At 47.0% G+C, this 26,673-nt stretch overlaps 1 protein-coding gene across 1 annotated transcript in view; it reads right to left on the bottom strand.

The window, feature by feature from the left end:
* Nucleotides 1-26,673, bottom strand: part of PDLIM1 (PDZ and LIM domain 1) — a gene marked incomplete at both ends in the record, with an annotated part of 43,651 nt that overhangs the window by 2,610 nt on the left and 14,368 nt on the right. The window contains 3 exons of the mRNA XM_082001917.1: nt 2,510-2,664; nt 9,078-9,268; nt 19,605-19,689. Of these exons, the coding sequence (XP_081858043.1) occupies nt 2,510-2,664; nt 9,078-9,268; nt 19,605-19,689 (431 nt within the window). The remainder of the gene's footprint in view (nt 1-2,509; nt 2,665-9,077; nt 9,269-19,604; nt 19,690-26,673) is intronic.

Below are 26,673 nucleotides of genomic sequence, written 5' to 3'. Positions count from 1 at the left end.
CTCCCTAGTGCAACCTCTCTGGGGCAGGGATGACCTGCAGGTCCTTCACAGGAGACATCTACTGACCTGGATGCCTACAACGGCAGCAGATCCTAGATACAGGATACAAGGCAAGCCTTTAAGTATCTGCAGTGAAAAAGGAGCCTCTTACAAAATGACACCATTGATGTGACTAGTCTTATCTATATGACTTTTGCAAGATGCTCAACACCAGGAACAAGGGAAGGAGGGCTGCAGAGACTCCCATGATGTTTCACCAGAAACAGAGGGGGTTGATGGGCAGGCCTGTGCCACTTCAGACCGGGAGGCATGCTGATAAAAACCCATCTGACTAAGTGTCAAGCCAAGAGCACACTGCACTGGTCGTTCCTGGTGTAAGGGAAGGACAACCTCTCCAAAGGCACACCCTGGTGACCAGGAAGGTCAGGCAGCAGCACCACTGACAGAAGAGCTGAGGGGAAAAGCTGAGAACTACCCACTGCATCTCCCTGTCACCTAGCTGAGTGCAGGGAGCAGCCCGAGTGCCAGCGCTCACCTGTGGGGCGGATGACACTGCGCTGCTCTGCCTGTGGGGCAGCTTTCAGCTCAGAGGTTTGCACCCAGCTTTGTGCAGGGACACTGGTCCAGAAGTACAGGTTCCCTAAGGGTGGCTACAGCCCATGCACCTTCCAAACACAGCAGGAAGCTCCTGGCCTCCAACAGTTACTGCAAGCGACCCTTGCTGGGAAGGAAGCAGCAGCAACCACATTTTCAGGCTCTTCCCTATCATCTCTGCTCATTCCCTCTGCCTTAAACAGCACTTTGCTCACATCAACATTGACAGCGTGTTTTTAAATCTCTCTGAAGGAATCAGCTTAACCAAATACCCACAGGAAACATAACCTGTTCCACCCTTGCCAAAAGCCCTCCACCTATGAGTGCAGGGTCAGGTCTAAACACAGACCAGCCACAATGCTTCCACACACCAGTGCCTGCAGACAGATCGTGTCCGGGGCCAGGCTCTCAGCTGGTGCAAGTCAGTGCAGCCGGTACAGTCAGCGATGCCCCAGGGGACCTGTCCCAGCCAGGGAGGCAGCTCCCTGCTGCTACTCACAAGCCATCGCCTGAAGGCAGGCTCAGAGCAGCAGTCAGACAAACGTGCCATTCATCGCTGTGGGCACGATCTGACTCGGCAGCAGCGGTGTTGTGAGCCCGGCCGAGCGGTGCGGCAGGCAGGGACACTGGCTCCTCGGGGACAGACATTCCTTTGGGGCTGCGTAACCTCCCGGCCCTGCTCCGCATGGGTGGTTATCAGCTCACGGTGGAGCAATGCCAAAGCCTATCCTGGCCTGTGATCAGGCAGGCAAACCTTGTGCCAGAGAATACCAATAATGCTGCAAATCTTCAAAGAAAGAAGATAAAATAAGTAAGTTTTTGCTTCTTATCTTCTTCAGCACTACCAAGCACAGGGGAGGACCTTGGATGCGTGAGAAGTCCCAGCTACTCCAGTCCCTTCCATGCAGGAGCTGAACCCTGAGGGGCAAGTTGCAAACACTAAATATTTAAAAGATGCTTCCAGGGAGGTATTTTAACAGCATATTAAAGACTCCAAGATACTGGTTTCTTTCTTCCTATTGTTTCCTTATCATATTTCCTTCGTTTTGCTGTTCCCTTACAGATCCCTCAGACCTACCAGCACTTGGCTAATCTGTTTCCTTTTGTGGTGAGTATCTCAGCACTAGGCTTTTGTTGGATGAAATTGAATGTTCCACTGCCAAACTAATAACACAAAAGACAAAAGTCGCAACTGGTTTAAGAAAAAAAAGTCGTTCTTGGAATTCTTTTCCTATTTATTTGTTTATTTTATTTTATTTAAGGGGAGAAGAGAGTACGATTTGGCCCCCACCTCAGTTAGTTAATTGGATTTTTTATCATAAAGTCTATAGCCCTGAACTGCCCAAGTCCAGATGTCAGATCAAGAATGCCAAGCAAAGCAAAGTTTCAGAGGTTAAAAGCTATGAACTGCCTGCTGTAACTCAGCTTCCATATTTTTACATTCAGCTACAGAAGTGGATCCTTTTGCTTGTGTAGAGGGATGGAGATCAGAAGCTTTAGGACTCACTGAAGAGCCCTATCTTGTGGTCCTATTCAAAGTCTTGAATCTAAGATGGTCTTTAATCAGTGAATATTATCTTAAAGGGGCAAAACTTGAGAAAGTATAGAACAGTTTTTGCAACCTCTAAAATTCCTTCTTGACAACTAAATATTGTAGGGGTTTATTTCTCAAGCACTCAACTAATGAATAAGCAACAATGTGGGCCCATAAACACTGAAACTAGTCAAGGAGAGGAAATTTGAGAGTAAAGTTAGTGAAAGAGAGAGATGGAGACCATCTACACATGCTACCTTGAACAATCACCAGCTAAGAAAGGAAAATAAAGTTTTAGATGTCACTCTTAAACACTGTACACAGCCCAGGGAACGGCAAAAGGGAAAAACACACTCAGATTAGTGTGCAGTAAGTGCTCACCTTTCTCTTCTGACTCCAAAATCTCTTGCAACACGAGGAAGGAAGCAGATTGTCTGGGTGGCTCATTTGACTCTTGATTCTCCTGGAGCATCTTGTAAACCTCAGATTCTCTGTCTATGACAATGCCTCCTGGGGGCTGGTTGTGCTGATCGAAACTGAGGAAAGAACAGAGAATACGCTTATTAAATGGCTGAAAACTAAAGCCAGTCCCTCTACCAAAATTACCACAATGCATCATATGACCAAAGAATGAACGTGCAAAACAAACGCACAACAGGACGCCATAAAACACAGAGGTGCTGGATGTGCTCGCACAAGACAGCTGCAGCCCGGGTGGGATCGGCACGCTGGGCTCTCCGCACATGCCACTGTCAACGGGTCCTCACCGACTGCCCCCAGCCAGTCCCCAAGCGTTCTCCCTACTTCTCAGTTACTATATACGCCAGAAACGAAAACTTTCTGTCCAGGAAATAACTACTCTGTTAGCAGAAAAATAAAGACCAGATGTGCTGGGATGGGAATCCCACATGGTAGCTTGTGCCATCTATGCATGTTCCTTGCATCCATAAACTACCTTAGACTGCTACCTTACACCACCGTGAATCTCAAATTAGTTACACTTTATTCCATTAAAAAAAATATCCTTGCAAGTACACTATGAATTGGCCCTAAAGGCGACCTTCACACTGTAACAGCTGTAGGATCTAGCTAAAAGATCCTCTGATTGGCAATAGTTTCATGTGGTTTTCAAGTGAGTGTTATTATTTCCATTTTATAGATGGAGACCCTGAGCCACAGCCCATTTACAGTGTTTAACTAAGGTTAACGACCAGGTCAAGGGCAGAGGTAGATTTCTGCCTGCTGAGACTAAGCCCTGTTTTCAGCTGCCTCCTGAGGTGCTGCTGCTGCCACTCATGTCATGAGCAACTTGCGCCCTCAGCCTAGAGCCCGAGGTGCTTCAGGAGCAGCTTTTCACAGTGCAGGGTGGCTGAAAGGGTGGTCACTGTGCCACTGGAGAGGTCCTTAGGGAAAGAAAAAAAGAGGCTGGAGGCAGCACTTAGGATGTTCTCCACATCCAGTGGGTACAGGATAAACTACAAGCTTAAAACTGCAGGAGGATATTCAGAATATCCCTTGGGAAAATCTTTCCAACAGACAGACACCGAAATACCACAGGAGATTGCCATGGACAGGTGAGCAATCTCCATACTAAAGGATTTAAAAAGAGTCTAGACAAATATCTGCAGGGAATGACTTAAATCAATGGTTTAAAGTGACCAAATGCTGGGCTAGGGGATGGACTAAAGGGACACAGGAGGTCCCTGCCTGCCCTGTATTCTGTGGCTGGAGTAAAGCATCTCTGGAAAAATGAGACAACGGACAAGTCTCCTCTGACGGCTCAATTACATAATGCAGCCTTATAAATGTAAATGGTTTATTAGGTTTCACCATCCCTGCACCCTGTGATTGCCTGAAAAGTACATAAACATCCTGAAGTTCAGACTAAATTGCAGAGGGAAATCCTTTTCTTGAGGCGGCAACGGCATACTTTCCATGCCAATGTACAACTGAGTCATCTGGGAATTACTCTACATAATAAACTCTTTAAGCATCATCAGTAAAATCATTGCACGTGTTATAAAATGCTATGTCCTTAAAAAGAATTTCATAAAATGTTTCCATCTTTAGTAATTTTCAGTGGAGCAGGAAGCACATTACACTTGCAAGGAGCTGAACCCTTGAAGCATGAATCTCATTTACTGAAGCCGCTCACTCAAAATAAAATAATGATGTGCCTTCTATTCCACAGAAGTCTGTTCTTGCAGTTTGCGTACTAAGAATGTTTCACTAACATGCATTCAAAAAGCAAAGGCTAAATCATTTTAAAGAGCACTAGAGTCAAACAAAGCCATCAATCACATTTCAACCATGCACTGTGACAGTGTGCAAAACATACAGATCAGCTCTCCCAGGTATGCACCCTATAGGTGCATATACAAGACTTCCAAAAGACTATAAAAAAACCCCAATCTTAGAATTTGTACCAGCAGGGTGAACACCTCAACTTGTCAGGGCAGAAGGCTATGCTGTTTAGAGAAAAAAACCCAAAAACAAACCACCAAAAAGCACATGCATCTTTTGAATGGGCAAAGCCACAGGCACAGGAATTGTGCCTGCAGGATAATGAGTCTCCTTATGTTGGCTGATTTATGGCACCTCCTCTCACACAGATACTTTATCTGCAGCAATCACCAGAAACCGGTGTCCTTTTCCATGCACAGGAGTCCCCTGACGCAGAAACTTTGTAAGGGGACACTTCCAACGACCTTTACTGGATTTCAGACTCACACAACCGTTTCTGGATTTCACTGCTTCTACCACAGGCAACTTGCAATGCTGCTCGAATAACACAGAATCACTGAGCTTTCAAAATTGGCAAGAAAATGGTAATAAAACCCATAAAGACACAGCCTTGCACAGCGACTTCAGAAAAACACAGCTTATTCTTTGCTAATGCCACACTGCTATTTTATGCTAGCACATTTTGTAAAGTTTACAGGGATCTCAAAGCTGGCCCACAGGAAGGCCCGGTACTTGGAGTACTTGCCATGAAACAATCGCTGATGCCCGGGGCTCCTTCGTGAGCCTTATGAGCTGTCCGGGCCAGCGCAGCAGCCAGCAGAACGTGACCGCTCCTGGCGTGCATGGGAACGATGACAAGCCAGAGCAGTGACTTAGAGCAAGTAACTGAATTGAGTAACAAGGCAGGAGTAAAGCCACAGCCTCCCATTATTTCTTGGCTGCTGGCACATGGCAAAGGTTGGCTGGTCCATGGGTGAGGACGCCAACTTTTCTGCTTTGAAGCACATGGTGCTCAGTCCAGAAAGGGACTGTGAGCTGCCAAGGAGCTAGGAGATCTGGCTGTGCCCTTTTGCCCTGTCCCACAGTGGCCATGGGACCGACATGGGGTGACCTCCTCCACGGACTACAGGTCACACAGCTGCAAGCTGCTTGGGCACATAGCTGGGTAACTATGCTGAAGGTTCGCACCTTCTCAAACACTTCATCCTTGGTTGGAGCTCTCCTGTGAGATGGCTAAATGTGCTTTGTGCTTCACCCGTCTCAATACTGAAGCCCTCCCTGTAAAACCCTACAGGCTGTCATTTAAGAGGCACAGACCATCTGGTTCCCAACTGCCACGCAGAGCAAATACCAAAGAGGACCCAGGCCATGTGATGGTGAGGCTCTCCGCAGGTCCTGCAGACCTCAGAGCATCCTCTGCTCCTACGGGCAGAGAGGCAGCCTCAAGAGCGGCAACCTGTGCAGGCAAGTGGGCAGGGGTGGGAACACAGAGCAAGTCTTCCATGTGCCGGGTGCCTGCCCAGGCTGCTCCAAATTCATGAGTGTTAACAGCAAAAGATGGAGACCTGCTTCAGCCTGAAATGAAACATGGCCAGTGCACACCCATGGACCAGCCCGCAGCCAGCAAAACAAAAGCACAAGGACATGTGTGGCAGCACCTTCCAGTCACGAACAACAGTTGTTTCAGTGCAGAACACCAGCTTTCAGGATAAAGCATTCTCCTGCCCCCAGAAAATCCATCTGCTGTGGGTGGCTCCTCCAGGAAAGCCACCAGCCGCTGTCAAGGTCCTGCTGTGCAGGGGGCAACAGGCACACTGGCAGGCTGAAATCATGTTTTGGTGCTTCCCCACAGTGTTGGACACAGACACAATGCAGAGAAAGATCCCGTGAAGAGAGTCATGCGCTAATGTCGGAAAGGTGAAATGTAAACGCTGTTTTCTCGTGACTGGCCAACGCCGTGAGCCACAGACAGGGACGAGGCACTCGTGGACACCGAGACGCAGATGAATGGATGTGCTAAGCCGGACACAGAGGCAGCGGGCAGGTTACCTGGGGAAATCGGGGCTAACAGAAGAGATCTGCCCCTGCAGAGAATCCATGATGTTGCTCTGCGAATAGAGCTGCAGGGGAGAATTGAACTGCACATGCAGCACTTTGAGTCCTGGCACCTCCACTTCCACAGGGCTGTTGGGGCAGACCCGGGCCGTGCGCTTCAGCTGCTCGGGCCCCACTCGGACTTGGCTGGGGACCGAGGAGGTGCTGTGCCTCCGCTGCGGCGGCCGGGAGGTCGGCGCCTGCAGAGGGTTATAGATGGAGGCGAAGGGAGCCTGCATCGCGCTCAGCGGGGACGGGCGGCTACGGGCCCACGCGTTCACAGGGGCAGTTTGAGAGGTTCATTTGGGTTTTACGTTGTGGAATTGAGGGAAAAATGCAGAGAAGGAAGAAAGGAAAGAAGGAAGAAATTAATGAAGGACTAAACCAAATACTCCAAGCGATACAAGCAGTTGCAGAATGCTGTCTGAGGGACACACCACTGAACACATTACATTAAAGGCTTCTGGCTAATACTGTGGCTCTGGTCTCACACTCCCGGTGTGTCCACACAAAAACTAAAATGCAGTTACTCTACTGATGAGCAAATGCAGGGGTGGTAAAAGCACGAAGACTTGGCAGCACAGGTTTTGCTATGAACTAGCTATCTGAGCACACACTCACGGTCCCACTGTTCAGCCGAGGAATGCCACCTTCACTGCTGCGCTTCCCAAAGCTAGCCTGGGTGCCCTACTGAGCGGCAATCTCACCTCTGATCCCAAAACAGATGTGATCAGCAGCAGGGCTTCTCCCTCCTCTCCCCACCTGCTTTGCACTACCAAATCCAGTGGAGATGTTTGCTGGTGTTTCTGTCTGAACCACAGCCCTGCATTTAGGTCACAGACCCTCTAAGGATGGAGCATGGACCAGGTCCCCGTGTCACATCACCACATGCAGCGTCAGACTGCCAGGTTCAGAGAGGCTGTGTGTCTGCTGGGTGGAGGATGGCGATGCAGATAAATACCAGGTAAACCCAGAGCAAGGTTGGCCACATACAAATAACTCAGCAAAAACAGATGGGCAGGAATTTAAAGGCAGCTGGAAGGCTGTGTGAAGGCAGAACCTATACATGCTGTGTTTGTACACAGGGGAGACCACTGTGGGTTTTAATGGCAGGGTGAGGCCCCTGACTCACACTGAAGATGAGCAGCAATTAATTTGCTTTTGATGACTCTGTAAACAAAAGTGTATATTAGCATCAAAGGTCTCATCCACAGTCCCCCCAGCACTTCTTTGCAACTTGTTGTGTTTCATCAACGGAAAGATGAAAGAGATGCCATGTACCCCACATGCAGCAGGGCTGGCAATGGACCTTCCTGCTAGGAGGAGCACAGTGAGCCACAGCACTAGAAGAAACGCACCTCTTTGCTGATCCCTGCAAAAAAAAGTGATCACCCACAAGTTTCCAGCCAAATATACCTGTCTTCCAGGCAGTGCTCTCACCTGAAGGGGCCTCCAGACTAGACCACAGGTGGTATTTGACTGCCAAATAGCCCCATCAGGTTAATGCAAAGTCACATTTCCCTTGTCCTTGCCCTGCCTTTGCTCAACCCCTGAATGAGGCTGCTGAGGTCTACCAGAAGCAAACGAGGAACAAACATTTGCCACCTCATCTGCCAGCTCACCATAACTCTGCCTAGAAGGGCCCATGCTGCAGACGTGGCTGCCAGTGCAAGGCGGCAGCTTCAGTCAGGGCTTGTGTTAAATTATGTTTAACCACAATCTCAGGTCTTTGTGCCCTGCAAAAGCAGAGGCTGAAGTTACTTTTGTCTCCCCATTCACAAGTCAGGAATTTAGTCGAGTATCACCTAAAGCATTGGTCTTGCAGCTTTTGTTGTAAAAGTGGCCAGTCTTCCCAGCGGTTTGGTACTGCTATACAGAGACTTAGGGCAGTTAAGCAACTTGACCAACACAGCCAGAAAAATTTCAGACAGCTCCCCATTTATTGTTTGCAAAGAAAAAAGAGGAACTGTGGACTTCTGGGATAAAGTAATGTCTTTGGCGAAGCTCAGATGCAACCACAAAAATCAATAGGTCCTTTTAAGGTTAGGACCCTTTCCAATCCTATATGTAAAGTCGCTCACACAGAGGTATGAATGTTTCAGCTACTTTTTAAAACTCCTGTGAAAAACAAGGTTTGATAATAAAAAAACAGAAAGATCCAAACTTAGGCAGAGACTGTCTATGACCCGAGGCCAGCCAGGAACGAGGACACGTGGGCTTCCTGCACTAGGCTAGTACCCTTCCTGCCCAGCATTGCCCACAAAGCCAGCACAAAACACTAACTGTACAAAGTGCTCGTATCAAGCTATCAGGCACCTGTTCAGACCAGTGGGTTGGCATGTCATGCTGAATGCACGCGGAAACTGCGTCGGTCTCTGCTAAACAAAGAAACACAACAGCATTAATTTCATTTCTGCATCTCATGAAACGTTCCCCGCTCCTCCGAGCCCTGCCCCTGGGAACCACATACACACTTCATGCCTCTGCTCCTTCCTGTGTCCTAAAAGAGAGCTTTTCTGGGTTAATAAATTGGTACCTTGTAGTGAACCCAGGTCTCCTGGAGCCTTCCCCTGGGGGCCCGGCAGGGAGGGGAGACGAGGAAGATACTCACGGCTTGGTAGGCTCCATGGCCCCGGGTGATGTCTTTGACTCCACTGCACTGTTGAAGGTCTGGATGTTCTCTGAGGAGTAGAGACCTGCAGGGCTGTTGTACTGAGCAGTGATCACTCTGGGGGCAGAAGCCGTGGCAGCAGTGAAGGGCACCGCGCTCCGGTTGTGTGCACTTCCTATGTGCCTTATTTCCTGCATGCAAAGGAGCAGAGGCAAAAATCAGAGGTGCTCAGGCATGCAGGTGGGATGTGACAGGGGAGCTCGGAGCCAGCAGCCACTGCAGTGGTGGCTTTTGTGCGTTGTGTCAGCTGAGGAGCACGCAACCACAACCACCAAAGCAGGTGAACATCCTCCACACGTCATGAGGGACCCTGGCCCCATCCTGGATGGCTTCAGGCTGACCTTCAAGATGTTTCAGAGTTTACATGTTGCGAACATAAAACCTCAGAAACACTGCCAGAGCTATTAGCTCAAGGTGCCACACACCTGGGAGCTCCTGCAAGCCACAGGACCTACCTTCTCATGCAAGACTACAGATTTTAAGCATTCCTTGCAATTCCTAAAAACAGAGCTGATTTCTGTGGAAAAGTGAAGATGAGGGGCAGAAAGAGGAGCACTCTTCAATGATATCTGAAAGGTTGGCTTTCCTTAGATAACAGCAACCCAAAGGAAGGGATTTGTCATTACTGCAAGAGCTCCGGAGCATGCCTGCTCCTTCAGCTAAGACTGGGGTTCACAGCTCTCTTTGATGAGCAACTTTGGACCTTCTGGACAAGGAATTCCCACAATAAAGGTGGGAAGATGACCATTGTTAATGCAAAAGACTGTCCACAATCTGTGACAGCTAACTGCCAGAGACTTCTTCAATGTCGGAAGTATGACATATCACCCAGATGTTCTGGGTTTGCTGCAAACTGGAGGCTTATGGTTCTATAACGAATACTTAGAAATACTGGTTACAATTTAGTAGGAAAGGTGCCAAAGCCAAGTTAAATAAGACATGACATAAGAGTCTTCTGAATCACAGGCAGCGCTAACACAAATGGGGAAATTTCTAAGCCAGTTCAGCAGGCTGGGAATTAGCAGCCTTGGGGCAGAGATAAAAACATCCAGGGCTTATTTCTCCCCAGAGAAGACACTTGACCAAAGCAACAATAAAGTACAATGGGGCATCACTAGAGTAGGCATAAGTAGGGACTAATATACACAGAGGCAGCTGAAATATCGAGGGCTAAAAGATGGCACCAAAATGTGGGGTTTAAATTGTTTCAGTCAGCCATAGAGATTGGGCATGGCTTCAATACAGGGCTAATGCCCAATGGCACAGGATGAAACAGGGCCCTTGTTAACATGCTGGGCTCATGGTTCCCAACTCTAATTAACACAACTGGTGTCCAGTCCCTTTGTCATCGTCGTCCCCTCCCCCCCATACAGGCACTGACTTCTACAGCAACGAAGTGAGCCTTCACCACACTTTGAACATCTCACATTTGTTTGTTAGAGCTATAGTTACAGGATAAACGCTCACTAGAAACAAGTATGACTAAATTCCCCTACAGATTTTTCTTTAAATCACTTTTATGTCCCCAGATTTCCTTAGGCAGCTGGCTAGCATTCCCAGACTGACAGATGGGAGCCATCTCATTTCACGGCACTCAAATGCTATTTATGGCATCAAGCACAGCATAGAATCCCTCAGAGAAGAGCGGCGTGGATCCAGATGGACTCATGAGTTACAAGTCATTTGAAATCAGTGGGGTAGCTCAAGATGTTCAGGTGTGGTGTGGCGGGACTGCTCTCCCACAGCTTTCTGGCTGATGCATATGGACGTCAGCCGTGAAGCTTTCCCACACACCGAAGGAAGAAAGACCCTGGAGTAATTAGCTAATCTCCCTTTGTTGCAATCTCATTCAAAGCACATAATAGTACTCATAAAAATAGTCTTTCCCATGGCAGAAACTGTGGATTTTAGCAAAAAAAAAAAATTACTTCAGCCTGTATATCACACCATAGGGAAAAGTATCAGTGATCTTATATCAGCATTACGTACACAATGCTAGCCCACAAGTAGGAGAGGGTTTCAGATGTGCACATAAATAGTCAGCTTAATGAAAGACAGAGGCAGAAGTTTTAGGCTAAAGAGGTTATACTAGGGTCCAGAGAAGAGCCACAAAAATGATCAGAAGGATGGAACACCTCTCCAATGAAGAAAGGCTGAGACAGTTGGGATTATTCAGCCTGCAGAAGAGAAGGCTCCATGGAGACCTTATTGCAACCTTTCCATACTTAAAGGGGGCTTATAAGAAAAATGAGGACAAGCTTTTTGTCAGGGCCTGTTGCAACAGGACAAGGGATAACAGTTTTAAACTAAAAGAGGGTAGATTTAGACTAGATACAAGGAAGACATTTTTTACAATGAGGGTGGTGAAACACTGGAACAGGTTGCCCAGAGAGGTAGTTAGATGCCCCATCCCTGGAAACATTCGAGGCTGAGCTGGATGGGCTTCTGCGCAACTGGATGTACCTGAAGATGTCCCTGCACATTGCAGGAGGGTTGGACTAGATGACCTGTAAAGGTCCCTTCCAACCCAAACTATACTATGATTCTGTGATTGTACTCTTGGGTCAAATAGGCTCAAAGTTGAAATAGTGTCACACTCTGTATTGCGGAAATGTTTAAGTATTAACCAAGAATTAGAGAAAAGGAAGTAATTTAGAGTATTTTTTTTTTTAATTCTGGTTTCCTAAGGAAGTCAGACATCTCATACATACATGCAGCAGTTTTGTTAAAGCCCCAGCTCCTGGAATCACGTGTTTACGTGAAAGTCTCTGACTTAATACGGGGAAAAAAAAAATCAGAAGTGTGACACTCCCAAAAACCATCCACCAGCAGGCAAGTGAAAAATGTTAGTACAAAAAAACGCTGCTATACTGTGACATGTGTTGGGGCAGCGCCTGGTTTACGCAGTTGAGGTACCTGGAGTTTGCCGCATCTCTAGGGCTATGGCGTTCCTAGGACCAGCGCAAGGAAAAGAGGGCAAGCAGCATTAAACAGCATACCTGGCTGGGGCACGGACCGCAAAAGCAGTAAGCAATGGTCTGTTTGCAAAGGAAGAGCTGGGAGTCAGACACAAGGACATGCTCTTACCCAGTCAGAGCATGACCCACTCTGTCAGTAGTACAGAGGAATGTGACTAATACTAGATCTTTTGGGAGACATCTTCAATTGGCATCACAGGCAGCTCTGGAAGCGCTTGCCTCCCCCTTCCTGCACGCCATGGTGCCACCTCAGTACCCTGACGCTGGCCCTGGTTGCAGTTGGCAGCGAGCAAGGGTACCAGCAGCGGTTATTTCAGTCTGAAGCTGGGGTATGGAAGCTTCCAAGCCTCCAGGTATAATATTTAAAAGCGGTATTTTACCACTATAAACTGATACCATGATAGTTAACCTGCTTTGGCTTCACAGGCACCAGCCTCCTTCCTTTGCTAAGGTGTATTTCCAGAGCGGCTGGCAGAGTGGCTAGCCCAAGCTAAAATGGATTAACTGCACAAACTTCTCTGCCAGGGTGCTGCAGCAGTCTCATCTTGCTTCACTTCCAAAATGAAGTGGACTTTCAAGAAGAAAATAAGCCACATAACATGAGAAGGCTGTAAACCAGAAGACAACAGTTCAGCAATAAGAGGATTGCTGCAGTTCCACTAATTCACTTCCAATTTACACAGTTTGATAGATGGATCTCTCAAAGTCCCCCACTGGGCAGAAGCTGACTTCCAACACAAGACACCCTCAGGGAGCCGCTGGAGGAGCCATTCTTCCAGCAGCCTCCTCCCTACCTGAAAGCATCTCCTCTCTATGAACAAGCTCCAAATGGCTTTGAAGCATGATCCCACGTGCTCCCAAGTCCTTCAAGCACCAGTGCAAATTCCCTCATCCCAGAGAAAAAGCCACTTCCCAATCCCAAGGACAAACAATGTTTGCAGGACTCCTGCTTCAGGTCACATACGCAGGTCTCCTGCCAGATGGGTTTTCTGGTGCCAGGTGTTGGTGGCAGCACCCTCTCCAGGGGCAGATGGGGACACCGCCATGTGCTGTAGATGCTGCACCACGGCCCTTCCAGCTGGGCTTCTCCCACTGCCCCGGCCCTCCTGGCAGGGAGCCACCAGCCGCGGTGCCAGGCCATGGGGATGGGGCAAATGTCCCTGCGCCGGGGCAGGAAGCAGATCAGCATTTCCTACTGCACCGGCTGCAGACTGCGTCATGGGGGATTATCTGGGAAAACAATGGCCCCTTCCTCCCGCTCGCGCCAGGCCACGCTCAGTGACGCTGAAGCCCAGCCTGTGAAATCCCCACAGCTACGTCAGCCGTCACCTCCATGCCCGGGGCCGGCCAGCGGCTCACAAAGTTGATGGCTGCTTCCTCCTCAACCGTGCACCAGAGATAGACATGGCTACCACTGTAGGACCCGCTCATCCTGGGAACGGGGGCATGAGGCTCCAGGCAAATTGCCAGCTGTCAGAGGCAGACAGACTGACAGACAGCCCAGGATGAGCCACCTCCATCAGCTGAGCTGGGGCACATCCCATGGACCAGGGGCATAAAGTCACCTGGATGCCTCCATGGCCCCTCGGGTAAGTTGGGGGCAGCCTGCAGTGACGGGGGGCTCTTGGGTCCCATCCGCCGCGTGGTGACGTGGCCAAGGCCATCCTGGCTGCACTGACCTCACCACCACCAGAAACAGGAAAAACCTGGAGGCTTTTTGTACTTGCTAAATAAACTAAACCGAGACATGAAGGGTCAGGCAGCCTTCCTGGGGTTCTCCCCTCCCCACTGCACGGCCTGAGGGCAGCCGGCAGGGCTGGGGCCTCAGAGGTGCTGGCTGCTGCCCCACTGCCACTGCACCCCTGCCCCTTCCCCGCAGCCCCCTGAGGAAAGGCAGGTTGAGTATGGAGCAGGAGGGCTGCTTGAAGCCACCAAAAACTAGTTTTAGGTGCAGAGTCACGATTAGAGGCTGGCCCATGTAGTTATTTCCTGAAGCTCCAGCTCTTGGAGTCAGGGGATTCACTCTGACCTCACATTACAAATTAAAAAAAAAAAATTAGCAGTCACGCTCTGCAGTTGCAGGGAGAAGCAAAAGGCCCCACAGGCCCCTGAAGCAGCCAAGCAATCCAGCAGAACCCACTGCCCCACCAGGCCCCAGAAACGTGGGATGTTTTTGCGTCCCAAGTCAGAGCCCAGAGGCTGGGGGCAGGCGATGCTGGATTGCACACCTCGACAGCCATGCCAGGAGGAAACAAGATTAAACATTTCTCAGCATAAATGTTTACTCTGCTCTAAGAAAACGGGCCCCTGACCAAACCTCAGCAAACAAGAGCACTCCGGTCCCACGAGCGGAGACCAGCAGCCAAACCCCCGGCCCCATCCTCGCCCCCGCGAAGCCGCCCAGGCAGCGAAGCCCGTGCTCGTGCCCAGCCAGCGTGCCGGCAGGAGGCTGCTCGTCCCAAACGTGCAGCAACAGCTCAGAAGAGGAGGACTTCATGCCAAACTCTACCCCATGCCATGTTTCATCAGCTGTGATTGCAAGTATTTAGAAGTGCCTTTACTTTCACCTCTCCGACTGTTATTGTTTGGGGGTTTTCAGCTATGGAAAGATCTTTTGCAATGCTTTGAAATCTGATTAGAAATTAGGAAGGGTTTGGAGTTTTGTTATTGCAGGGGGTAAAACAACAAGGCTGGCTTCCCACATCCTCTCCCTTTGCGTCCCCGACACATTCCACATCCATGCGGTAACGCCTTTTAACCAAAACCAGCAGGTCGCGATATGACAGCGCAGTTCCCTCATCCGAAACGCGATGTTGTTACTTTATATACCTATTGCTTCATGCATTGCCTTATCAAAGGCCAAGCCCGCCACACACCCAGTTTCTATAGATCCTGCCTTCTCTGTATCCAAGGAGATAAAATACACAAAATGGAAACAATGACATCACTCTGCGAGGACAAGGATGAGGACAGGACAGGCACTCTCAAGAAGTCTTGGGAAGACAGAAGCGGCTGTCTTTCTGTCATCCCAGAAAGACCCTGATTCATCTCCAGAGCTCCTTCAGCTGCATATCTGGAGGTTATATCTCATTTGAAAAAAAAAAAAAACCAAACAAGACACCCTCACATTTGAAAGCCCATTATCTTCTGTGGTTAAGATGAGCTGATCTATCCATCTCAAACCAGGAATTTTCACTGACATTCTTAAGGGGTGACGTTAATATTTGTGCCTCGCTGCAAATGGGGTATGTATGTGGTCTTCAGGGAGCTGGACAAGCTTTTCTGGAGACAGTCCTGGTGTTGACCACCCTTGAAGCTGGTCTCTCGGCTCATTCTCTACATGAGCTCACTCAGCTCAAACAGAGACCGAGGCCCCATTGACCTCAGTGTCTTACAAATGGGGGAAGAGAGGAAGACAAACCTTCTCCCACAGAGCCCAGGTCTGACACAGTCTGAGGGATAAAGAGTTTTATTGTCCATTTCACCAAGGGACAATACAGCCACACACACCAGCACACAGATCTGGAGCTCAATGCCCAGCCCAGGGTCACCAGAGATCATGGCAAAGTCTGAAAGTTATGCTGGTCTCTGATCAGTGTCATAAGCATTAAAATTACCTTAGTCAAAGTAACTTCTTCCCTCTTCCTGTGATCGCTTTTCTCAAGAAATGTTAAGCAGAAGGGAGAGGCAGACGTGTTATTTTAATCTTTCCCACTGCAGTGAGGAAAAGCTCTTTATGGGAAAACGACACTGAATGATCACCCTTAGGATCTGGGTGAGAAATGCAAGTGAAATAATTGAGTGAATACACTAAGACTCCGTCATTTCCTTCCCCTAATATTGCCATGGTCACACCCAAAACAAAGCCAGCTCAGCTGCTGAGCCATCACCACCAACAAGCTGCTGCACCTTTTGATGAAAAGTGACTTTGTCATCACTCTTGCCTCAGTTTAAATTGATTTAGAAAGATAAAGATAATGGTAATGAAATAATAATAAGGCTGTAGCTCTTTCGTGGGCAAAGGTCAGCTTAGACAATGAAGTCAATCTTGGGATTCAGGACTTCAAGGAATGCATGGGAGGTTGTGGAATGCCTTCTTTTTTTCCAAATATCTTGAACTTGCATTCCAAGTAAGGGAAAATACTTCCACAGGACGATGCAGCATTTCACCACGCATCAGCCTCCAAAAGAATTACAGAACTAAACAAAAAGTTTGTTTCAAATGGGGTAAAAAAAGTGTAAGCAGTGATCTTAAGTAGCTAGTCATACAGTTCTTGAGACAAACTGAAAATTAATTTCTTTTGCAAGACCTTTTGCAAAGATCTAGTTACTTAACAGTACCAATAAAAAGGTAAGAAGAGAAAAAGATAGTGAGAAATTTCAGTTAAGATATTGAAGGTAGGAGAGGCAACAAACTACCTAATTTTAAGAAACATGGAAACTTATTTGAATAATTGCAGTCCAATTTCCACAGCAAGAGTTTTAAAGCTCTTTTTTGAGCCTGAAGTAAGTCTACTCAGATGTATGATTATATTTCTGCTTTCAAAGGCTGTACACAAAACCAGTGAGAAACATCTTCAGAGGACCTTGGATCAGGACTTAAATGAACCACTTGGACTCAGTATGTCCTGTTTTCTTTGCTAAGTGAATTAATAAGCATTCTGCACAGACTGTTGCCAAGGAAAGCAAATATACTGTTTTCATTGGCGAGCAAGTTAAAAAAAACTTGAACAGCTCAGCACTGCCTTCGAAGATTGGGCTCTACTCACAACTTCCACCAGTCCTGTTGGAAAAACGAGATCAGCATCTTTGTGGTAAAATTCATAAGAGCTTGCCATGCTAGCATATATATGCACAGCATCTTCTGCACTCTGCTGCTGATGATTTGCAGCAGGCCTGGCTGAAGTCTCTGATGATGCTGTGAAGACACAGCCCCAGCGTGACTCGGCCGATGCTTGCCACAGCTCTGGCAGGAGTCAGCATGCTCCGCTGACATCATGCTCCAAGCGGACATACCTCACCACAAACCTCACTTGCTGCAGTCAGCTACTGAAAAAGGAAGCGGGTGTGTATTTTAAAAAAAACCACAAACACAACAAACAAAAGCCCACAAACAAAAAAAACAACCAACAACCTTAAAACTTGATGGTGTTCATGACACTCTTCCTTGGCAGACAAGGGTGTTCAGGCAGTGTTAAGCAGGAAGGATAAATAGGAGCTTGTGGTTTGGAGACACGAGACGTACATCTTCCCTCATGCTGCTAAATTCCTCTGCTTGAACATGCAGCAGGCAAAGCCCTTTAAAGGAAAATCCCATGCTCTGAAAGAGAACAAGCACCTCGCACGTAGGCCACTGCAAATGATTTAATTTGCTTCATTTTAAGGAAGGGAAGAAGAAAGGCAAGATTTCTGCGAGAGCCTGAATGTTCCTTTTACACTAGGAAATAAAATTCTTCTAGTATCAGCCATCACAAGGGGTCAAAGCCTAGTTTTCAGGCAACAGTTGGTTCCTAGTGCAAGATTAAGACAAGGGTCACTGCTCAGAGATAAGGTTTGTAACAGGAATCGTTCTGCAGTCAGTTCCTCACCAAATTCTCCTGCTGAAGTCAGTTACAGGTTGGTATCAACAAATTCAGTTGTGCCACACTTATGAACTGGCAGCATCAGGGTATATATATAATGTCCAGAGTCAGAACCAGGATTACAACTTACTTAGGGTTTAGGAGGGGATACACTCCATCACCAGGATTATTACTGAATCCTGCACAGTCTAACCTTTGCAATGCCCTTTACCTGGATTTTAGAAAGCAGGGCATGACTTGTAAGTTAAAGACTAGAATTAAGGTTAGTCTGTCTTGCCCATGTTTCTTACTGAGTTGCAGCAGAAGAAACAGTCCAGGGCTGACTCACATACAGGCACTCCACCAGAGGACAGGTAACTAAAAGAGAGCCATTGATTAGGGTTAAAACTGCCATAGCAAATAAGCTTAAGTAAGAGGTGGCATCAGTTAATTAAAATACCCTATATTTAGTACTTGGCCAGCAGTGGATGTCTATCCAGTGACCCAGGCTGGACTGAGGGACAAAGTACAGTGGTGGTGCAGCTAGTGACAAGGGGACTGCAGCAGCAGGTTTCTTGCTGCAGTTAACTACACTCAGTGAGCGATGTTAAACTCCTGCCTGGCACGTGTAGTGCCCTGTGTTTAATTCTGTGGCATTTAGCTAAATTCTGGTTAATGGCTGGGTTAGGGACTCTGTCTCCAGGATCAGGTCTCCTGCCGAATTAAACAATAGCCCTCTGTGCAGCAAAGCTTCACTGCAGACTCTGCCCGACTCCTTTGGCAAGAAAGAGCCCCCAAGTCTCAAGGTTTGCAGCAGAACATTTCCAGAGCTTGGGCAGAAGACATAGACTGGATCTCAGCTCAACAGTGTCACAGTGAGGTGTCACTGCACAGCCCCAGCCCAACCTAAGTCCAAACGGCTCAGTCTCACACCGATGAGTTATGAAATACCTAGAGAATGCTGCACCACACTCTCAAGCCAAGCAACACAGAGCTTCTTGGCATAAGAGGGAACATGGACAGATCCCAGGCCAAGGTCTGGGCACAGCATTGCTGCACATGTGTTACTTTAGGTTCAGGTCCTTTCCAACCCAAACAGACATATTAGCACTTAATTGCAGAGTCCAACTAGTTTTATCTCTACTTACTTTGCTAGAAAGACTCACACAGGATGCATGCTAGGGTCAGAATCTATGTAACTGCCCCACTGAAAATCCAGAGAAATGCCATTGATTTTAGCACAGTTATTGTAGATTTGTGCAGTGTAATCCTCCAAACCCAGCCCAGGCAATGCCTGTGCACAGGTCACTTATTACTACATTTACTTGACAGAGGCAGCAGACCGATGAAGCAAGACTGCCAAAAGGTTACAAAACCAACCTCCGAGACAGAGGCTGCAAGATCTGCCCCACAGATAAAAATATAAAAGGCTGATGAGTTTCTTTTCCCACTTTCTTCACAGCTAGACTGCTAAGAATAAGAAAAAACAAAACAAAAAAACCCCAACAGAAAACACAGAGTGAACCATTTTCCTCACCTCTCAAGACCTTTCCTACCTATGAAAATCAACAGGCTTAGCAATGGTAGCAATGATTTACTGAGCCACACCTCTACAGTGCTTTCCATGCCCTATGGTAGGTGCGAGCATGCAGATGGCAGGAGATCACGGCTCTGATACAAGCAGCTTACCCTTGGCAAGGTATCCAACTAGCTCTCCACAACAGCAGGCTTCTGACCATGAGGGAAGGAGTCTGTCTCTGAAGGTTTCCAAGGGCCACGTGATTTCTAGGAGGTATGGGGCATGGCTCTATCCCCAGTGTAACCAGCGGAGACACATGCTCAGCTCCTTGGAGGATCAGGCCAGAAACTGCTCCAAAGTCACACAGGAGTAAGCAGGAACAAGAGCACGCAGATATTCCGTTACTTACCTGCGGCTGAGATGCCAAATTCATCTTATAAGGATGCGTCTTTCCCTCCTCATTTACAAGTGGTGACCACACTTTTGACTCCGTTCTGCAACACACAAATTTTGAATAGTTAATCCATCTTCACTGAGCATCATCATTGTTATTAAAAGACTTGAAGTTCATCAATTTCCCCAAAATTTCCCCAGCCTTTTGTACACAGCACTATCCACATCAGGAGGAATCTAGAGAGTCTCATTTTGGGCACATAATTTGGATGACAGTTACGCTGTATGGGTTCCTTGGAGAAAGACAGGATCTCAGCAGAGACTGCCCTGGCTTATCCTTTGGGACTCCCTTTGCAACACACCAAGCATGGGCTCCAACCCAGGCAAAAGAGCTGGGAGTCACCCAACAGCAGAAGCTGGAGATGTGCCTTAGATGAAGATCCTTTAATTAAGTGGGATGATTCAGATTACTCTGTATTTCAGCTTTTATGGGTAGCCAGGAAGAGGAATGATTCTTGTCTGTATTGACTATACAAAGAACATTTTGTTCTTGAAGTTGGGCTGCCTTGGATAAGCTAAAAATATTTTGTTGTTTTGGCTCTCCAGAATTTTCTTCTTATTTATACAGTGTATCCATGCTGAACAACCAGAGGCTTTTGGGAATTCCAAGTTTGCAATGGGACTAAGAACTGAGATGACATAATACGTCAGAGAAAGTCTACATAACCTTTACTGGTCTGTGGTCTGACCCAATTACTCACAGCAGCCTGAAATACAAGTCAAGATTTGTGACCAAAACCAATCGCTTTTACCATCATCATTCTGGAGCTTTGCTGTTCCCAAAGAACAACAGACAAACAAGTGATGAGGAAGAATTAGAATGCTTAGATTTGCTTGAGATACTTCATGGGAAACATACACTACCTACAATTCTCAGAAGTAGAGACAGTAGTTAGCATCCCAGATGGACTAAACAGTGCCACTTTTCCTAAACTTTTTAATAGTAGGGAAGGAGTGGCTGCAGTATTGCTGAATGAAAACCGTTTTTCAATGCTAAACATTGCATCACACGGCAACCAGATGGCTGATAAACTCTTAGGATGAGTTTTGAAAACCATGTCCTGTTTTGACAGGAGCCCTTTGTAGAATCTGCAACTGCAGATAGATGTACTCCCTAGATATTTGTGGGTCCAGGGCCAGCTACAATTTAAGTACTTAATTAGCAAAACAGGAACGCTTCCACTGAGAATTAACTGGGTAACTGGAAAGAGACTTTAAACAGAAAAGGCTTATAAAACTGACAGGGATGGAGAAACAGGGTGTAGAGCTACCCATGATAAATTCAATCTGGTCTACACCATTCCTCTAAAATCCCTCCTGTGTCAGGACATTTTTTAAACAGCCCAAACTTAACTGTGGTGCACATGTATATCCCAGATGATTGCTGTGTAAATAATATTTTAATACTTACATCCAGAAAGTAGCTCAGTGGGAGGAGACGGGAGGCAGCATTCTCACTCAGGGAAGAGGAGAAATTTTATTGACCTGCTATTGCATCTATTGCTCTCCAGACTTTACACGAAAGAAACCTGAATGGTGTCTGCTGTGCTGTACCTCCTTTCACAGGAGAGTGCAAAGACACAGGTCAAACCAGACATCATCCATTACAAGCATTCAGGCACAGCAAACCTTTGACTCCAGGCTATTGCACCCTGAGAGCCCAGCTGCAGTGCTGACACCCCACAACTGACATCACCCAAATCCTGGTGTCTGGTGAACAGGGCACACACAGACTAACAAATTATGAATGTAAACAGCTGCATAGGATCAGATCTATGCCAATCTGATCATTAGCTTGTCTCAGCTGCCATTGCTGGATGCACAACATACCCCAGGTGAGTATAAAACAGCCATTCCCTCCTTGCTTCTGGCAGCCCATGCTTTAAGGTGCCCAAGGGGCCAGCAGTTTTACCCACATTGTGGCTATCGAGCCTGACAAACTCACAGCCGTCTCGAGGACGGCTGCATTTTGCCCTTGAAGACCACGTTTGCAGAGGGGAGCAGCGCGTTGACCAATGCAAAGCCTTATTCCTTGGAAGTGTTTGGAGATCACATGCGACCAAGTTTCATCTCCTCTGCAACAACAGGGGGCACAGCAAAGTATATGGAAATCAAACACCCTGGCAGCCAGGCGGTGAGCAAGTGGATATTGGCTGGAGAAGAGCGAGAAGGTCGGAGAGCATTAAACCACTTCAGCTGATTTCTAGCATGTGGCATCCTTGTGCCAGTTCTCACTAGCAGTGATCCAAGTGCTTTTGAGGTAGCATTTTCTTTTGCAGCAGCTTATTATCAGAAGCACCAAAAGGCCTTATTCAGACCGAAAAATTTAAGCTTAGAGCAGGCCAACATATAAATACAGAACCAACACCACACCCCAGAACCCCAGGCACTTTCTTTTGTCCCACTGTCCCTCACTCAATGCAGTTGGGGTGACACAGCACCTTGGTCTCCAGCGTAGAGGAGGCAGCTATGGCCAACTACTGCAGCCAATGGGTTTTTTTGACCACATTTTTCTCCCTTATTTATTAGCAAGGCAAAAAGCACAAGTTTGTTTCCCAGCCTGCTGCCATTCTGATCTGTCACTGGATATAAATGGAAGCAGCAAGGTCACGCCAGGCTTTACTTTCAATCCAGTTTAAAAGTTATCCAAACAGAAAGGTTAAATAGCCTGCGTGGTTGTCCCTCTAAGGCTGAGAGGATAAAGCTTCCCTTTGTCTTCACAACAGCTGCAGCAGAGCCCTTCAGCCACTCTTAACAGCCCATTTATGGCCCCAGCAAAGCTGCAAAGAGGAGACAGCTTTGCTCTTGCTGGCTTTGCCTAGCAGGGCTTTCAAGGAGCATGCCCTATCCCACCACACCACCTGTGAAGCCCATGTCTGCAGGTCATCAGTGGGACTGCTGTAGTCTCACCAAGCGTTTCCTGGCTCTGCTCCTGTGTCACTGCCTGCACTTTCACTGAAGGGTGGCAAGAGAAAGAAAAATAGCACCTAAAAATTCACCTTATGTCCCACTGCTGGCCGAGGACTTATTTTCTGAAAGGCTGGGAAACGAGGGCACGAGGCACTGGCGAGAGGGTGGATTGGTTATACTCATCATGTATATCACATATCTTATCTATAAGGTTCGTATCTTATTTATATGAAGCAGGAAACAGGCATCAGAGCAGATAGCTCAAACCCAGCCTCAGTGACGGTGCCTTTGGTTCACAGCAGGCTGTTCCTGGTAGGACTGTAGTGGCTTTCTGGAGGAGGATTTTCTTCAGATCTGGAGAAGAGGACCCCAATCCACAAAACCTCCACGCTCCCCTTGGCGAGGCAGTACCCCCGCCACAGAGCATGGCCGCTCTAGCAGGGCTGCCAGACCTGCCTCTCCACCAGTGGTGGGACTGGATGTCCAACAGCCTGCTGGGGAATCACACCACAGGCAAATTAATTGCAGGCACATGGATATACAAACTTCATCACGTTTGCAATTTACACTTCCATGCTGTTTCCTTACTACAGGGGAGAGCGCAACCAAGACAAGGGCAAGGAATGAGCCATGCATTTGCTGTTTCATCCAGGCAGAAACCAAGACCCAAGATTCGAAAGAAATTTCTCTGATGCTAGTTTGGATGGGGAGGAACTGGTAGGAAGGGGAGGAAGGAAACTGCATAAAAGTCAAGGGAGGAATCTGGAGAGGTATTTACAAAATACAACATTTTTCAAGCAGCTTGGCTTACGCATGGTATAATATAAACATTACAAGAGCCTAGATTTTGCTATCAATGCTTTGCATGCAGAACTGGACCATAGCTTCGAGGGAAGATTCAGAGCTGGAAAATGAGAGTCTAATTCTGTGTGCCAGGAACTGCGTAAATAAGGTGTGTAAAGGAGAGAGGCACATTTACATTCCCATTGCAATCACTGGGATGGAAGCCACTAAGATACCAAAGAGGCAACTAAACCCATAAAGACAGAGAAGTTCCTTGCACAATACAAAGTTTGCTAGCTGAAAAATGAGGAAAGATCTAAAGAATTCCTCTTTCAACCCACTCTAGAGTTTTAAGACAGGAATTTTAATAATGTTTAGAGACTAACCAAAAGAGCTTTCAGGCTACCAAGAAGGTACCTTTTAATCAGCTTTTTAGCTACAACAGCTGCAAAGTACATGCCCTTGGATTTAAACACCAGCAGTCCCTTTCAGCCACCATCCATTAATGGACACTTTGGCACACAAAACTGTACTGGGGCTGCACGCCGGCTAGCAATGCTAGTCACAACTTCCTAGAGAAAAGAGGCCTTAAATTAATTTCTTCATGCTTGGCCCTCTGCTCCTTGCATTTTAGGTGTCTCTTCATACAGCCATAGAATACAAAAGGGCAACTCCAGCTGCACAGAAGCAGCAACAGAAGTTTATCACAAGCAGTTTCATTACAGAGCTAAGGAGGACACAACTGATCACTCAGACTCACACTGTTCTTCCACCGGCCAGCTACAGAGTTAACTACTTTTGCCTTGCCAAAGAGGCTGTGAAAACATGGCAAAATGTCAGGCGTGACTTGCCAAAACTACTTTGGACGTGCCAATGGTCAGTAAAAGCTGCCGGCACGCACCCAGGAGGGCTGGGAGCGCCGTGCCAGCCGCGGAGAGGCTGCGCGCTGCCGCAGACGGCCGGGCAATCTGCGTGCCCTTATATAGATGCACGCAGAGCATCAGGCTTTTCCCAGGGCCAAAAGAATTATTAGTAAGATGACAGAGCTGGAAAACTCTTCTTGGCAGGGAAGCAAAAAGCAAACCTAAATGAGTCAATGGATTCCACCGACTTCCTAGAACACAAATTCGAGCTTATTGTGGCTTTGTGCAACGAGTCCCCATGGCTGAGAACCAGGAGCACATGGAGTAAGCAAGAGTGCAACCGAACCTACCGAATAAAATGCAGTTGACATCACACACATGCGCTCTCCCCCCTTCTTCATGAGCATCTACACATGATACTTTCTGACAATGCCTTTCACACGTGCTGGTAGCAGATCTGACTTCTCTGATCCTAGCACTTTTCAAAGAACAAATACATAGCTTCATTCCTTGGCATCATTTTTAGCAGAGTAACAGACTGTTTTGCAAACAACAAAAAAAGGGTGCATTAATATATTACACACTGTCAGCAGAGCTGCAGAAAGCAGATTGAAATTTGAAGGAAAGGAGGGTAGGAGCAGAACAAGAGGTTACATGTTTGCAATTGCTTTTCACAAATACTCCTTTCTTAATACCACCCACAACCTGCCTCCAGACGTAGAGGGAAGGGCAAGCTCACCATAGGAACACTTTTTTCTTAAAAAAACCCAACATAAATACACATTTTACCTTGGAGTTGCTCAGGGCTGCATATGAGCACTGCTCCACCAGCCATCTGGTTGCTACAACCACAGGTGAAGAGCCATTTGTTTTAGAGATAATTTCTACCTGTGCTGGAATGAGCATTTGTCTGCTTTTGTACATGCAACACAAAGAGCATTTGTCTGCTTTTCTGTATCTGCAGCTACAGCTACACAGAGCTATGTGCACATTCATCGTGAGCATTACCAGTGCCATCAGTATTGCCTGGATCTTTTGGCTATCAGGTGAATTTTGTGGTAGAAGAACTTGTTTCTCTTGAGCCTTGAATGCTCTTTGTCAGAGCAAGTGTCTTTCACAAAATACACTAAGTTTTCAAAGGAAGCCGATAGCTTTCTCCAATCTGTTGGACACATCTTGCTGCTTACCCCCATTAAAGGAAAGTCAGAGGTGTGCTTGGAAGGGGTGTAGCCTAGCAGGAGGTTTTGGTCAACCCTAAAATGTCAGTGCTACAATGCACACATCCTAATTGAAGGGGAAAAAAAAGGAAATAAAAAGAAAGAGCAGCTCTTCTCAAAGACTCAAGATCCAAAACTTCCTTTTTCCTGTGAATGGGAGAGGCTCAAAACTCTGCCTCTGGAATTTCTCAGATTAGCAAGCAGGTGGTTTTGAGTTGACTGAAGTACATTGTCTGCTGTAGGTCAGTCTTTCTGCACATACCAAGCAAATCCATGGCACTGAGCTTGATTTTACACCGCTTAAGGCAATAATAGAACCTTTACTTTGGTTTCTTGAGCACTACATTTCTAAAAGCACTCTCTAGCCTGAAACAAAAAGCAAAATGGAGGAATAAACACAGGCTCAGGAGAGAGTGGTGAGCTGCTAGACCCACTAAGTTCAGCAGGAATTCGGTATATGCGTCAACATTGTTGAACACCCACTTTCAAGGCAGAAAACAATTCTGTCCACATGTCAAACAGCAAAGCACCTGGCAGTGCTGCTTAGAAAAGCATTTTCAGTGAAAGCAATTTGTGGCTGGTTTTAAATCCTAGGAAATTAACAGATTTGCACCTTTGGGTGAAAAAGCAGACCGGGCATGTTTTCTTCAGTTAGTAATTTGATCCATTTTTAATGTTAACATGTGTTAGACTAGATTTCCTGCCTACAGTCTGATCTGGAATATTTTTGGACTGTTACCATCATTAAGGAAAACACCGAAACAGGAAACATTGGAATGCTGTTGATACTCACAATCAAGTACACAGTGCAAACAGCATTTCCTTTACCAGAAGTGTTTAGGTTCTTTCAATTCTCTACACTTACACTTCTCTTAAATAATCATTAATACAGCCAAACATGGAGACATTCTAACTGCTCAGCTACCATTAAAAGAGGGTTGCATAGATGCACCACACACACATATAAAGTTTTCTTTGGTCCACAGAAGAGCAAAAGACAACAAGCATAGCACAATACTTCCCTAAAACACTCTCCCAGCCTCCAGCTATTTGCAGCTTAAGGGCTTTCTGCAGCAGAGATACTGCCATGGTATATAATGGCCTTTATAGATTTGTCTTCCATGAATTCATCCAGCCTCCCCTTGAACCCACGTGTACTTTTAGCATTCACAGCACAGTCACAAATGAAGTCCCCACTGTCAGGACAGTGTTGACCTTTTGGTGGAATTGAAATGCCCAATGTGAGCTCAGA

Source organism: Phaethon aethereus (genome assembly GCF_964289735.1).
Source record: "Phaethon aethereus genome assembly, chromosome: 7".
Taxonomy (NCBI): Eukaryota; Metazoa; Chordata; class Aves; order Phaethontiformes; family Phaethontidae; genus Phaethon; species Phaethon aethereus.
The sequence above is the reverse complement of the archived record's forward strand: the minus strand, read 5'-3'. Positions and strand labels throughout refer to the sequence as shown.